Below are 16,574 nucleotides of genomic sequence, written 5' to 3' on the forward strand. Positions count from 1 at the left end.
TGTCGTTATTAAAAATTTTTCTGGCACATTTATGTGATATATCTTAAATTTTAACACATGCACAAAAAACCAGTGTTTTATGTGAAAACTTAGCTTCTCTTGCAGCGTATTAATCTTATAGACCAAAATTATTTGTGAAAGCTTTGTGTATGTAACAACAGTATTTATATTAATTTAAACCATAAACTGTTTCTGTTTGTGTGTTCGCGCTACTTAACAGTGATGTTGCTATTGGCTGGCTACATCACGTGTCCTAAGCTCTTAATACCCGCCGTCATCGGCTGGCGAGATCATGCTATAATTGGCTTACAAAAGCGTATCGCAATCTTGATTTCAATGCTTCGGAAAGTAACATGCGGTGTTTGGTGGAATTCGAATTTATACTTTTGTAATACGAAAATATGCAACGTACATGTTGCTGAACAGCGAAGATTTTTCCAAAACGTGGTTTTCTCTCTGTGTTTCATTTTCTAAAGCACCGGGAAATTCTATGCTTGCGTATAAAACCATAATCATTCAAAGGACTGATAAGTTACACAGTTCTGAGATCTGAGAGAAAATATACTGTCAGTTAACAGGGAAAAAGTATGTTTTCACCCGGGAGAAAGTGTATTTTTAACTGGGAAATCCGGGAGAAATCCAGGAATTTTTTTTCCTTGTCTGCGTGTACACCCTGTCCTCCTCAATCCTTTTGTAGCACACATGCTACATCCAAAATTTCTTTTCTAGCTCAGGTAATATCTCAACTTACTGTGCATAATTGCAGCACATACTGCACACCATGAACTTGTCTTCATTTCTGCATGATCGCAGTGGGTGGCAGTGTCTGGTTAAAGGGAGCTGTTTACCAGAATGTCTTTGAGAAATAGAGGAAATTTCTATTTGTTTTTCATAATTTTGGACAAGAATGTGTTTAGCACGTGCTATAATATGCTAGTACACCGTACACTATTAAAGTGATTTCATGACAACAGTACGACAATATATTTCTTTTCACTGGTGCATTGGGACTACAATTGGCAACAACTTGTATTTTCATATTCAGTTATCATTGTTAGCATAGTGTCTGGGTGTTTAATGCTGAATTTTCTGAGTGTTGGACATATTTCAGTTATAAGATGCGATCAAAAAGTTTCTGTTCAAAGACTGCACTAGACCATTGCGTACAACTCGATGTCTATATATCTGCATTGGAGTCGCACTGGGTTGAATATACACTGCAGCAGTGCTCTCATACAAAAACTTTTTGATCATCCACCCCCCCCCCCCCCCTCCCCTATATTTTCTAACATGGGAAGTATTTACTTTGAACATGTTCTAAAATTTTAGTGAATTTCTCCAATTTTTTAAATTTAGTGTTTTACCCTTATTTTGTCCCAGCTGCAAGTGCATTTATAAATAGCTATGTTGCAGAAGGTGGCACCTTTTGTTTGCAAGGAACAAATTTTACACACTCTGATTTCCCTGTGTGAAGTTTTTATTGCCTTCTCAGAAAGGATGTGTCCAAGGCTGAAAGTATCAAATCTTAAATGTGGGTTCACTGTCTTCACCAATAAAAGATACCATTCCTTGAGTCTTGTGTTCATTACTGATTTGAGTAGTTTCTGTAATGAAATGTAATGAAATGAAATGTCGTGTGACAAGGGCCTCCCGTCGGATAGACCGTTCGCCTGGTGTAATTTGACTATGCTACTGTTTTAGCATGGTAGCAATACTCTACTTTTATCTGCACCCTAATAGAACAGCAAACAGAAAAGGTGACTCAATTTTATTTCACAGTTCTAGCAATCATTTTTCCTCCCAGGATATTTCAGTGTATCAAGTATACTGCCTTAGTGATTAAATTGATGAGCGGCTCATACTGTCAGAGGATACATGACATCTGGATGCCCAGTAAAACGTGTGGTTCAGCACAGTTGTCATATCATCCTACACCGTTGATTTTCCATTATACTCTCCTGCCCTCAGCAGAAATGCTCAAAGATTTGTTCTCCAATGATTGCCTCCAGTCTTGGATACACCTATAAAACAGAACTAGACTACTAAATGATGCAAACACAATGGGTGAGGACTTACTCTAATACAGAAACTAATTAAGGAATCTGAATTTTTTTTAAAGCAATTTACTCATGAATGGGATTTATGATTTATAAGGTACTTACTAAACATGTGTAAATGCCCAACTAGATTTGTGTGAATGCATGATAAGTACAGTACTGTCACATGCATTTTGCGGATTATATGAGAAGGAAAGGATAACATCAGCAAGATGAAGGTTTGAATTGTTTTAATTAACTTGTAGCTATAAAAAGTAGTGTAATTCCAAAGGAGAGAAAGGAAGTTGGAAACAGCTCATTGGTTAGATATGTAATGGGTGTATATCACAAATGTGATTAACTTAATCAAATAAAATATCAAGTTGTGTGATTTTTAGGGCCCTGTCATCTTGACATGCCACCATGAAACATAAAGTAAAGTAGTTACTTGCTACTCTTACTGCTTACTGTTATTCCATATCCCAGTGCTTCAAGTACATGGTAATTTTTAAAAAATCCATTGTGCATAATTGTCATCCGTTACAGTAGAGTCTTTCATTTCTGGCATGATGTGTGTAACTTTCCATATTATTAAACAATGGAAAATCTAGGATGGAATGTAACAATATTATGAGAAGGAAAATTGCTACTCAACAAAGCAGCGGAGATGCTGAGTGGCAGATACGCACAACAAAAAGACTGTCACAAATTAGCTTTCAGCCAGCATTGCCTTCATCAAGACTGTAGTCGTGTGTGTGTGTGTGTGTGTGTGTGTGTGTGTGTGTGTGTGTTTATTTTTGAGGAATGTCATGCTGGGCGAAAGCTAATCTGTGACAGTCTTTTTATTGTAACTATCTGCGGCCCAGCATTTCCATATTATTGTTGTTGTTATAATAATAATAATAATAATAATAATAAATAGGTAGCTAGATGTGTATATTTTGTGCCATAGTATTTTGTGATTAATCTGAGTCCCCAACTTAAAAAAAAAAAAAAAAAAAAAAAAAACGTAAATAACACTACACCTTTGTATGCCTTAGAATTAAATGGAATTATTTTATTTATGATTTGTTTTATCTTTCTACAGTGTTCCATGATTTTTTTAGTCAGTTTGGGAAAACAAAACTCTTTGTTAGCAAGAGACCTGAAGGGTATGGCCTTGTATGTCATCGAGGCATACGTACAATATGTCAAGTTCTGGGCATTAGAGACCTTTATGCTAAAGTTGAAGGCTCTACAAATCTTAGCCATATTGTAAAGGCATTTTTCATAGGACTAATGCAGCAGGTAAGAAAATATTTATGAATCAGTTCTTATCTAATATATGTATAAAATTTTGTCAGTGCTTGGGCAGTGTCAGATTTGAGTTGAAACTTGAGCTTTTACCGCATGATTAATATACGTACAAGATGTGTGAGATGATGTCTTCACCTTGCTTACGCATTCTCGGTCACACATTCCTAGCTCAGGTCACTCCACATTTATTAAAAGATAAGCAAGCAGAGAGTAATAATGAGATACCTGTGTTTATCGTCTGCATCAGTACAGAGGTTGATTAGAAAAGCTTGGGGCTATGGCTGTAGCCATGGACATCGGCAGGAGGGGGGGGGGGGGGGGGGGGGGGGCCTTGCCATTCCTATGGAATCTGCAGTACAGTGTTTTGTTCACATATATTGACAGAGTAACCATCATTTCTGTCGGGTACCACCTACAAAATTGAGTTTTTATGGTATGACATCATGTCTCGAAACTGGCCAACCCATCTATATAAAAACTGCTAGTTTTAGAACCTTGCCACCCCCCCCCCCCCCAACTTCCGTTAAAATATCTGCAGACTCCCATGTCCATAACTGTATGTGTGTTAATGTGAATGATAGCAGATATGTACTGTTCATTCATATTATTTTGTTTGTAGTGATCACCTGTTCATACTACATGACTCCACAATCCATCCATCCTGATCCCTTCCCAAGGAAAGTGTTTTAGACAATTGTGTCATGAGTGCGGTTATCAGTATTTCGTAGCCCATTGTTATAACTGAGCAGTGAAGAAATCGTAACAGTTTTCCAAGAAGTGTATCAGGTATCAGTGATCATTACTATCACCAAAAGTTAGCATTTGATGTCTGGATACAGAACTGATGCAGATAGTAGAACTTATTCAGATATTGTCTGTAGTTTACACGTATGTGAAGCCAATATGGCTGATTCTTAATATTGGAGTAACTGTTTCCAACTATGAAGGAAACACAAGATGATGATGATGATTTAAAACGCAATTACATGTAGAATTTTCAGCAACTGAAAACATATGCAGAAGAGGATAGGCAAAGTAGGCAGTAAAGCAACTAAATGTAAAATGAGCTTGACCTCTTCTTTGATCCCTAAAGTTCATATTTTCTTCAGCAGACCGTTTTGTGCTGTTTGTGTTGTTGTTTTTAACGAATTGGGGAAGCAACAATTTTAGGAACCTGGAACAAGTGTGGAAAAATAACTGTGGCAAAAACTCCAAATTCGTGATGAGAAACTTACATTTGTTACTTGTGATGCCACATATTGACAAGCCGAAACATATGATGAAATTTAGCAGTACCTTACACAGCACTAAGAGTGAGAAAACACTTTAAAATTTTGATAGGGAACAACAGCATCCAAATCTTGTACCAAGAATTTAACAAACTTTTGTAAACCATATTGAGCAAATCGAGCCACACACACTTAAATTCAGTGAAAAGGACACAATAAAGCTAAGTTGTTTGAAGCTAGACAAGGGGCACTAAGTTTGAATGAACTGCATGGGGAACGTGGCCATATAGTTAGCTTGGCCTGTTACAAGACATTTTGAAGCCATACAGATAGCTGCTCGCTTGGTAGAACTAAGGATAATTCAGATTATTCACAAGCTAGAGTACTGCACTTTTGAAGCTTACATGAGAGTTAGCTGTCAGAGCATGCACCAAAGTGTTTCACATGTGGATTGGAAGGACATGTTACATGGGATTACAAAAACAGAAGCATGAAACTTAGAGTAGAAATCCTCACAGAGTTCATTATGAGAGGTATTCATAATATTTATTCAGTTATGTCAAGGCAAGATATATCATCATAAATTACAATAAAGTATGGGTGGAAATGAAACATGTAAAACTGATGATTCTTGGGTATTCATCTGTATCAGACCTTGAATATAAATCACATTTTATAGATCTTCTAAAAAGTTTCATTTCAACATCATTTGCTGTTAGTATAATTGGTGATTTTGATGATAAATTTTCTGGGTCCCTTCTAACATAGGCACAAAATATTCATTACACTTTCAAACATGCTCTTGGACAAGGTGACACAGTGTTATGACACTACATTTAGGAGGACAACAGTTCAAATCCCTGTCCAGCTATCAAGATATAGGTTGTCTATGATTTTAATAAACTTAAGGCGAATGCTGCGATGACTCTTTCCCAGTGTGAGCTTGTTGTGCACCATCTGTAGTGACCTCATTGTCAAAGGAAAATCAAACCCGAATCTTCCTTCCTTCCTTCAAACTTTATCTATTAAGCTCATCCATGAAATATTTTGTGTGTGTGTGTGTGTGTGTGTGTGTGTGTGTGTGTGTGTGTGCGCGCGCGCGCGTGCATGTGTGTGTTCATCCTTTAGCTATTTAGGTTTTACCACAACAGAAGCAAACAGCACAGTATCATCAGCGAAACAAGTATGATTTATATATGTCCCATTAACAGGTATCTCCTTTTATGTTTCCTGGTTTAGGGCTCTGAAGAGTTCCTCTAGACCTACTGAGAATAGATTGAGTGATACTGAATCTTGTCGTGTGACTCATCTTTCATGAATTTGCCGCTATCCTAATGCAGTCTGATAGAAGCTGTAGCATTGGTGTGCATGTTTATCACTGTAGTAACATAATAGAATCAATACTTTGTTTCTGAAGAGCACTTAGTTAAGATATTGTGAGCCACTATCTTTCTCAAGATTTGTGAATCCCAACAGAGGGATAATTCAGATTTATTACTCTTTCTATAACTTTGTTGTGACTTGCAAGTAGCTTATTTGTGCTGTATGTGCCTCTTAAGGCAGCTCGTTCCACTGCTTGATTAAAAACCAATGTTTTTTCGAAGTGATTGGTGGTAATCTTGGTGAATATCTGGTACATTAGAGAGAGGAAGCTGAGGAGTCTACAGTTTCTTTTGTGTCTCGTCTCTCTGTTTTTCTGTGAAGTAGAAGACTTGTAGCATCGTTCCAGTTTCTTAAAAATTTGATACTGTCACAGACAGGCCTTATCACTGTCATTTCCTGGCATCTGTCCTTTTTTACGCCCCTGAGGGATTTACACACCTTATTTGGCATCATTTCCATAAGTCATTATTTCCACTATTAACTACCTTCATGTTTTAATCTTTACAGTACTATGCAAAGATCAAAAGGGTTCCTCAGATGCATGTATTTTGGTTTATTTTTTTCACACACATTATTTTCAGTAGTTTCTCTAGTTAACTTTTTTGTATCTTCTAATTTCCTTTCAAAGGCATTTATAAATAGCTTCCTGTAATTCAATCATTACTTGTGTTATTGTTTGTTGGAGACTCACACCTTCACTTTAAAAGTTCTTCTTCATTGCTCCTTTCTAGGTTTTTGGGTTGTGAATCGGGGATCTCTGTCTGTCTCTCCACTGCTTGTCTCCTTTTTTAAGTACATCTATTGGGTTTTTCTCCCACTTGCTCTGTGATCTCCCTCACTGTAACTGCCAGTCTGTTTCTGGGTTTTCTTTGTGATCTATTTCATGTTAACTTTTCAGAAAATATGTTCTTTGACACTTTCTCATCTCTCATTCTTATCATATACCCATATGGGTTGCTTTTTTGTTTCAATTTGGTCCTAAAGTTGCAACATTCTCCTCCTTTTTGTTGTCTTTCATCATTCTAGCCTTTCTGCCTCTTGCATTCAGCACCTCATAAATATTTCACCTTTGCTGCTTGCATTTTTCTCTCTTCCCTTTTTTTTTTTCGTAGTCCATATACCAACTGCATATTTCATAATAAGTTGATTATGGAACTTTTTTACATACCTTTTGGATGTCTCAGTTCCACAGAACACCTCTTTCACTTTGGAGAAGCACTTTGCATGTTGTATTCTTTTCCCAATCAGGAAAAAAGTGTGATATTTTGTCTGAAGAAAAGCAAGAGAAGGAATACTAAAATAGATATTGAAGGATAATGCAGGTAGGATGATGTAGGAAAGGGAGAAAATGTTTAACAGAAAAGGAAAAGGATTGGGAGGGGGGCCCCTTCAGTCGAACTGACTTAGCACATGGTCACTCTCAAATGGAGATGGGAAGTTTATGTAACAAAATGTTCCATAATGTGTCATATTGGTATGTGTAGGACATTGTAACTCTGCATACTGGTACATAATGTGTAATTTGCATTACAGAAGAGTCACCATGAACTTGCAGAAGAAAAAGGATTACATCTAGTGGAAATGAGGGAGGAAAATGCTTCCTTTCCACGTGTTGTTGCTTCACCAACTGTGTGCCGTTCTTCTAGTGATATTCCATCAGATGAAATCCGTGATTTGACACAGGTTTGTATTTCTGATACAGAATTGTTACTGCATAAACTTTGCCACATAATTAGTTCTTGATTAAGAAAAAAATCCATAAGTCTTCTATTACCTTTTCTACTAGTTTTAATACCCACCCCCATAGCCTGGGTCTCTAACACACACCTGTGTCAAGCCACTCACTTGGAGGTAGATGGTTTGAAACGTAATGGTGAAAGATACTTTTGCCACCAATATTTGATCAGTAAGGGATTGGAGGTGCTGGCAAAAGTTCTTGGACTTTGCACCATTGTTGTGGATTAAATTTGAAAATCCCTGCATTGTGTAGTACAGTGGAGGCCAGTGATGCTGTTGATAGCACTCTGTCCCTCAAAATACCCAATTGGTGCTTTATGGAGGTGAAGGTTAGGTGCCAGCACCAGATTTCATCCTGATCCTTCTCTCATAATCACCAGCTATGCATGCTCTACACTATATACAGACTTGTTACAGTAACCTACACAAGACAGTTAAAACTCTCATACTTTGTTAAAGATAAGTACCATTGTGTATGAAAGATGAAGAACTTTTTCCAACTGGGAAGCTGAACCTAGTCACGTCAACCAACCACCAGTGGCAAGTGATTTTAGTTTCTAATGACTTTCATAGACACCAAGTCATACTGAGCACTGTAATTTAGGATATGGAATATAATTCCTGTTAATTTCACTAAGTAGTTGTTGTTGTCAAGCAGACCCTACTGAGTAAAGAATTTATGGAAGCCGTGACTTACGTGAAAACCCAGGTGTAGCAAAACAGTGTTCTACAACTCTTAAATCATCTTTTGTCATCGCAGCCCTGTGTGTTTGTAATTATACAGTTCTCAGTGTTTCACAATAAATGTCACTTCAGTAAACATTTTCACTACAGTTCTTCATACAGTGTGTGTATTTATTTTCATGTCAGTATAATAAAATTACTTAACATGTTGCCTACTTTCTTTCATAAACTAAACTTTAAATATTGACAAATGGGATAGGGAAGGCGATTCATTGTTGGCAAATTTTTTTTCCCTTTTTGCCCTTGCTAAGCACACATCCTACAGCACTTCAACATTTTTCATGATATTGACCAAACGATGGACGACACTTAGCATATTTCTTACATGCACTTTATCCCACGAGACATTTAAATATTGCTCATTGATGACTGATACATCCAATACACCCCGTCTGCACAGTCTTGATGAATGAGGGATCTTCTCTTATGTTATGTTCCACAGTTTCATGTCTTGCAGAGCACTTAAAGTTTCACAGGCTGTGTGTGGGCGAGTATTGTCATGTTGGAACAAGATATCACCTTTGAGTTGCAAAAATGGCAAAAGAGTGGATTTAACAACATCTTGCACATACTGAGCACTGGTTAGCATCCCCTCTAGAAACACCAAAGGTGTAAGGGAGCTGTAGCTCATCACACCCCAAACCATAAGACCTGGATTGGGGCAGTGCATCGTGGATGAATGCACTCTATGAGACAGTGTTCACCAGGTCAATGTCGTATGCACAACAGTTGCATGCAGGCAGAAACTGCTTTCATCACTGAAGACCATGGCACACCGTTCCATCTTCCAGGTGATCCTCTGACAGCACCAGTCAAGCCAAGCAAGTCGGTGCTGTGGCATGAGAGGAAGACGGGCTAGAGATGTGCATGCCCATAGTCCCAGTGCTGATAACCGGTTCACAACAGTTCTTATTGACACTCTTGGCTTACAAGCCCTCTTATCTGTGCTGCGGTAGCTGTACAGTCAGCACACATTTCACAGTATTGGCTGACCGTTGTTGTGTGTACTTTGATTGGTTGTGTAGTAACATCTATACTGTAGTGAGCCCACCTGTGCCACATTAATTTTAAAGTGTTAATGTCTGTACAGTGTACTGTACATATGTAACTGTGTGTTTCTTAATGTTGTAATTCCAGCATTACAATGAGAATAAGAAAAAAAATTGTTCTTTGAATGTGAAACTTGAGGGCTTGAAAAGACTAGACAAAGGAGAAAAACATTTAAAAAATATTTCTGCTGAGTATGGAGTCGGTGAAGTGACAGTTGAAACAAGTGTTCTCTTTTTGTCATTTGAATGGAAGTCAGTGAAGAAATCTGAGTATGAAAAGCTTTGTTTGTTTGGCTTCCTTGACAAGGACAAAAAGTAAATCAAACAATGGAAAATCCAGGATGAAATGTAACAGTAGTTTGACAGGATAGTCACTACTCACCATACAACGGAGATACTGAATCGCAGACAGGCACAACAAAAAGACTGTCACAAAATAAGCTTTCGGCCAACAAGGTCTTTGTCAAAAGCCCACACACACACACACACACACACACACACACACACACACACACACACAGTCCATAAACTGAAGCTGCTGGTAATAGGGAAGTCTCCTACGCCTAGAGCTTGAAGAAATATCACTGCTTTTGCACTGCCTGTTACATATGTCCACCAAAAATCTGCTTGGATGAACAAAAATATTTTTAAGGATTGTTTTTTTTTTGAAGATTTTGTTTCAGAGACCAAAGATTACTAAAGAAAAAGTGCTTGCCTTCCAAAGCAATCTTAATGCTTGACAACACTGTTTCACACCCTGATGAGAAAGAATTATAATGTGACAGTATTTTACAATGCTTGAAAAAAAGGGAAAAAGGTATTGTCGTCGTTTGCTTCAGACACTTCTGCAAACAGAAGATGAGGGAACCATTGAAGAATTTCTAAAAAAGAGAAAAAAACTAAAATAAAAGACATAGTTTACTGGATAGCCAAATCATGGCCCGAAATAAAGGTGGAGAAACTAAAAAAGTCTTGTAACCAGATTTTATGGAATGAAATGGATACCTCCAGTACAGATGAAGATGAACTACACCATTGGCAGAACTGATGGAAAAAACTTGCTGGATATGAAATTGTGAATGCGAGTGATGTTTCAGAATGGCTGGACAGTTTGAAGTGACTGATCTTGCAGATGTTGAAACGGTTACTGAACCTGCTGAAGACAGTGATGATAAGGAGTTGCCTGAAGAAATTGTACCTGTGGTCACTCACTCAGAGGGTTTGGTAGCACTAGATGTGGCATTGCGTTATATCGAGCAGCAGGCAGAAACTACTCCAGCTGACACCATGCTTCTTAGATGATGGTGTGAGCTTCCTGCTAAAAATAATGAGGCCCTACTGTAAAACAAAGGACTATGCACAACTTCTTTAAAATATAACTTATATTTTTGCCACTTGGAAATGTGTGCCCATATATGCACAGGGTGATTATAATTAAAGTTAAACTTTCAAAATGCTGTAGAAATAACACCACTGGTCAGAATGACGTCAAATTGCAACAGAATATTATCGAAGAAGGGGGTAAACGTATGGCAGAAGAAAAAAAAAAGTGTGAAAATTGATTAATAGATGGCGCTGCATATGTCAGAATACGTAAATGAAAACACCTTTCATGCGCATGACCCATTGAAGTTGGTATATAAAAACGCCGGGTACACGGCTTTTACTCCTTTCGCACCTGCGATGTCTCAATGCAGGGTCACACTGTGCTTGTAAAGCTGTATTACAGGAATGATGACTGTGGACACGTCACTCTGCAGAAGTTCCGGACACTGAGGGGTTTGAAAAAAGGTATTGGTCCAATGACTGCCATGGGTCTGGAGAAAATGATTCAGAAATTCAAAAAGATGAGTTCTTTTGATGTTCAACCTAGTAGAGGTAGGAAACGAATTGATTCAAAGTCAGTGGAAGCGGTGGCCAGAGCACTGCAGGAGGAGATGAGTGGTGGTTTGTAAATGTGTAGTGCACAGAGAATTGCTTGAACATTGGACACACCCACGGTGCTTAAAACCCTATGAAACATCCTTCTTTGTATCCATTCAAAATTACCCATGTGCACTAGTCGCTTCCTGTTGATCTGCCAGCAAGAGAGACCTTTGCTTTAAAATTTCTTGCTTGCATGGTTGCATGGAAGCGGCCAATGATTGGCAGTGGAAGATTTTGTGGACAGACGAAGCCCACTTCCATCTGACAGGATATTTCAATACACAGAATTGTTGAATATGGGGAACAGAAAATCGACTTGCAAATCAACCAGTGCCACTTCATCCTGAAAAGGTCACTGTGTGGTGTGGGTTTATGGCATCATTTATCATAGGGCCATATTTTTTCAAAGAGACAGGTGCTTCCAGTCCTGTTACCTGTACCGTCACTGGTAAGCGCTATGAGTGGCTTTTGCACAACCATGTCATTCCAGCTGTCCAACAGCGTGGATGTGTGGCTGAAATCATTTTTAAGGAAGATGACACACCTCCGCACATGGCAAATGCAGTTAAGCAGTTGCTGAAGCGCCATTTCAGAAATGCTACAATTATCAGCCACCATTTCCGTACAGCCTGGCTCTCCTGATCTCCTGATCTTAATCCATATGACTTCTGGCTGTGGGGCTATCTGAAATATGTTGTGTTCAGTGCTCCTATTGCAAACTTAGCTGCATTAAAGGCACGCATTGTGCAACACGTTCTGAACTTGACCCAGGAAACACTTAGATCAGCTGTGGAACATGCTGTTTCTCGATTTCTGCTTGTTGCAGAGGACAGTGGATAGCGTATTGAACATGTTTTGTGCCAGTCACACAGAAATTAACAATCCGATTTGATTTTGATTGATGCTTTTTATGCAGTTTTTGACCTCAGGATAATTAAAAACTGATGTGAGTAATGCTTGTTATGTGGTTTTTGGCCTCAGGACAATTAGAAACTGATTTTTCTCATCCGATATGATATGACCTTACCATGGTGGTTGGGCTTACGTAACTAACAGTATCACACCTGTACATCCATGCACATAGAGTAGTATAATTTTTTTAATGTCAAATGTCACCATTAAAGTATGATGCTTGCAGTGCCATCTATTGCTACATTTTGTAACTATTTATTTTTCTTCTGCCATATGCTTTCCTCTTCTCCGATGTAATTCGCAGCCCCAGGTTGACAGGTAGGTTTCGCACGTACCCCCTGGTACAGGTCAGGCCCAGTCAGGGGTGATTGCCTGAGCTGCAACCTTCCCAAATCACCGATTGGCCCCTCTGTCAGGTGTTTGGGAGGTGTGAACAATCACCTAAGGCTAGTGTGACCCCTTGTGAAGGGGCCCCCAGTTGGAAGGAGCACACCATCGGAGACGCTGACAATCATGGGTGATTTTCCCGCAATGAACCAATAATCTTCACTATCAGTGTCTACAAAACGTAAATATAATGAGGCTAATGATTCAAAGACCCTTCCCACTGCACCACAGTTCCTCGTGGTCTCATGTACTGAAGATGGTCAGTCCTTTGCCACGATAAATCCATTTATTATCCAGAAAGGTGTTGATGCAATTGCCAGCCCAGTGAAATCCTGCTCTTGTTTATTGAATGGCACTTTGCTTTGGAGACTACTTCTGATTCTCAAGCACAACTGCTTGCCGCCTCGCTTCTCCACAGCCACCCTGTTCGTGTCGAGGCCCATAGAACTCTGAATTCTTCACAAGGTGTTACTTACACTAGGCTGCTCTATGGTCTAACTGAGGCCGAAATTCAATCTCTCTGATCAGGGTGTCATCACCGTCCATCGTGTAATGAAAAAGGTCGATTCGTCCTTAGTGCCAACCCACATTCTTTTTCTCACCTTTGATAGAGTGGTGCTTCCGTCAAAGATCAAAGCAGGCTCTGAAATTACCACAGTCTGGCTTTACATTCTGAACCTAATGCACTGCTACCAGTGTCATCATTTCAACCACACTAGAATGCCTTGTTGAAACCTAGCCAAATGTGTAACCTTTGGTAGGGTTGCGCACAAGAGTGATTGTCTGCCTCCTCCTCCCTGCTGTATTAACTGCAATGGCGGCCATGCCGCTACCTTCGGGATTGTCTCGTGTATCTTGATGAGTGGGCTGTCCAAGAGTTCTGGAAAAAGGAAAAAGTGCATTACCAGTCACTCGAAAGTTACTGGCTAGTGTTTCCGCATCTGGCACCTATAGTTCTGTTCTTGTTACCCCTCGTTCCACGGAGGACATGGCCACACAGACATGCAACATCCCATTCTGCTCTGAGGTTGTGAAACCACTCAGTGTCAAGGTAGCATGGCCATCTCCCCCCCCCCCCCTCCCTCCCCCCCATCCAGCTGTGTAACAAGTTGTCAAACTCTTGCCTCAAGGGGCGAAGCCACCAGCTACATAACCAGTAGGCTGTAAAGGACAGGAGTAGTACTCCCATTAAGATTTCCTCCGTCCCTCCAGCCAAACAACCCAAGAGTCTTATTGATTGGCGACTCCATAGTGTCCTGTGCACTACGACCAGATAATGGGTATACTTGGAAGGAGAGACAGCATTGGTCGTATATTTTTGTTTATTATCGCAAAATCGATTTTCGGTCACTTAGTGACCATCTTCAGTGCTGTAATTATAACTTAAATTAGTAAGCACTGGTGTCAATAAGCTTACGGCGATCACATAGACTCTATGTGAGTCTATATATACGACCAATGCTGTCTCTCCTTCCAAGTAAACCCAAGAGTCTTCCCCTAACCGGAAAGGCTCCAAGAAGTCCACTAAAGGCAAACAGTCTTCTCCTTTGCCAAATCAAAGATCCTCTTTGACAGTGCCGCTACGTGATACTTTAGCCCAGCCGGCCTTCATTTCGCCAGTGCGCACCACCAACAGTTTCTCAGCATTGGACTCCACAGACCAACCGCACAAGTATGCCGAAGCTTCTGTGGAGCCCATTGAGCAGGAGACTTCTGCTTCTGTGCCCTGTTGTAGCGACTCTTCACAGGCTGTCACTTGGCAGCCGCCGAGGTAACACCCCTACATCTCTTCCTCATAATGACTCTCCTCCAATGGAACATTCATGGTTTTCGGTCCCACAAAGAGGATTTATGACTGCTTTTAGCATCGCAGTGTCCCCTGCATTCAGGAAACAAAATTGCGCCTCATGACCATTTTGAGCATTCACATTTCTTCCGAATTTGTTTTGACCTTCCCCCTGAGGTCGGCATTCCATCACATGGGGATGTCATGCTGCTCATACTGGATGACATTAACCCATCTCCTTGACTAACCATCTTCAAGCTGTTGCAGTCTGCCGTTTCCTTCCCCACCTGACTTTTTCCCTCTGTACCGCTTGTGTGCCTCCGTCATTCAATGTCACCAGGGCAGAGTTTCTTCAGCTTCCATTTTTGCTACTCGGTGACCTTAATGTGCATCATCCCCTTTGGGGTTCTCCCAGGACCTGTCAGAGAGGTACCCTCTTGGCTGACCACCTTAACCAATTTAACCTCTTCTGCCTTCACATAGGGGAACCTACTTTCCTTTCCGACTCCTCGCAAACCTATTCCCATTTGGACCTATCCTTCTGCACTGCCCAGCTTGCCCATTGTCTTGAGTGGTCCATTCTTTCTGATATGTACTCGAGCAATGATTTCCCATTTGCAATCAGTTTGCTGACTCCTACCCCATTCACGTGACTGCCCAAATGGCAGCTTACTAAGGCTGACTGGCAGCTTTGCTCCTCCCTGGCAACCTTCAAAAAACAATATCTCCCCAGTTGTGATGACCAGGTGGAATATCTCACAAATATTATCCTTACTGCTGCAGAACGTTCCATTCCTCGCACTTCATCTTTTCCACATCATGTCCTAGTCCCTTGGTGGACTGAGGCATCCCGTGAGGCAATTTGCAAATGTGGATGTGCTCTCCACGTTTTTAACTGTCATCCCACGATGGCAAGCTGCATTCATTATAAACAGATGTGTGCAAAGTGTCATCGCGTTCTTCGGGTTAGCAAGAGAGCTAGCTGGATTTCGTTCACTAGTTCTTCTAACAGTTCCACACTTTTCTCTCTTGTGTCCGCCAACCTCTGACGGCTCTCTGGGACTAAGATCCATTCCCCAATTTCCGGCCTGACACTATCAGATGATGTCATCGTGGACCCTATTGTTATCTCCAACACCTTGTGCCACCATTTTGTGGAGGTTTCGAGCTCTTCCCTCTATTACCCTGCCTTTCTCCATCGGAAACGAGTGGAGGAGGGCTTACGTGGCTGCCTGCCCTGTTTCCTTCAGGCATTATTAAAAAACTGAGTTTTCAAGGTGCGTGTGGGTTATGCCTAGTTGGACACATTTATCCAGGAAAACGGTGCCCCTCAGGGGTCCATCCTGAGCGTCGTCCGCTTTCCTATCATCATTAACCCTATAATGCCCTGTTTCCCGCCGGGCATCTCCAGCGCCCTTTTTGTTGACGATTTTGCCATCTATTGCAGTTCTTGATGGACCTGTCTCACTGAGCCGTGTCTTCAGCTATATCCCGATTGTCTTTACTCCTGGAGTATCGACAATGGCTTTTGCTTTTCCACCAGCAAAACCGACTACGAATTTCTGTCGACCCAGTTGGTTTCTCCCACCATCTTTACATCTTGGACCTGTTGCCCTTCCATTCGTTGAAACTTCAAAATTCCTGGGGCTCATGCTCGATAGGAAACACTCTTGGTCCTCCCATGTGTCTTACCTAACAGCCCGCAGTATGTGGTTCCTCAATGTCCTGTGTGCGCTCAATGGTACTTCCTGGAGATGCCGATCGAACCACCCTCCTCCCTTTGTATCAGTGCCTTGTCCGTTCGGAACTCGACTATGGGTTCTTTGTTTATGTGTCTGCATGTCCATCCCTCTTAAGCCTTCTCAATGCGATCCACCGCCGTGGCATCCGTTTGGCCACGGGCACCTTTTACATTAGCCCGCTTGAGAGACTGTATGCTGAAGCTGCTGAACTACTACTGACCTACCGCTGTGACTTTCTCCTCAGCAGGTATGCATGCCATTTGTCTGCCATGCGCAGCCACCAATTCTATGCCTGCTCCTTTGATGATTACTTCAATCGCCAGTGTGGGGCGTGTCCCTCTTCCCTG

At 40.7% G+C, this 16,574-nt stretch overlaps 1 protein-coding gene across 1 annotated transcript in view; it reads left to right on the top strand.

Moving 5' to 3' along the window:
- LOC124608695 (28S ribosomal protein S5, mitochondrial) overlaps window positions 1–16,574 on the top strand; it is a 102,377-nt gene that overhangs the window by 59,171 nt on the left and 26,632 nt on the right. Inside the window, exons 7-8 of the mRNA XM_047140007.1 lie at window positions 3,124–3,323; window positions 7,478–7,627. Of these exons, the coding sequence (XP_046995963.1) occupies window positions 3,124–3,323; window positions 7,478–7,627 (350 nt within the window). The remainder of the gene's footprint in view (window positions 1–3,123; window positions 3,324–7,477; window positions 7,628–16,574) is intronic.

Source organism: Schistocerca americana, chromosome 1 (assembly GCF_021461395.2).
Source record: "Schistocerca americana isolate TAMUIC-IGC-003095 chromosome 1, iqSchAmer2.1, whole genome shotgun sequence".
Classification (NCBI taxonomy): domain Eukaryota; kingdom Metazoa; phylum Arthropoda; class Insecta; order Orthoptera; family Acrididae; genus Schistocerca; species Schistocerca americana.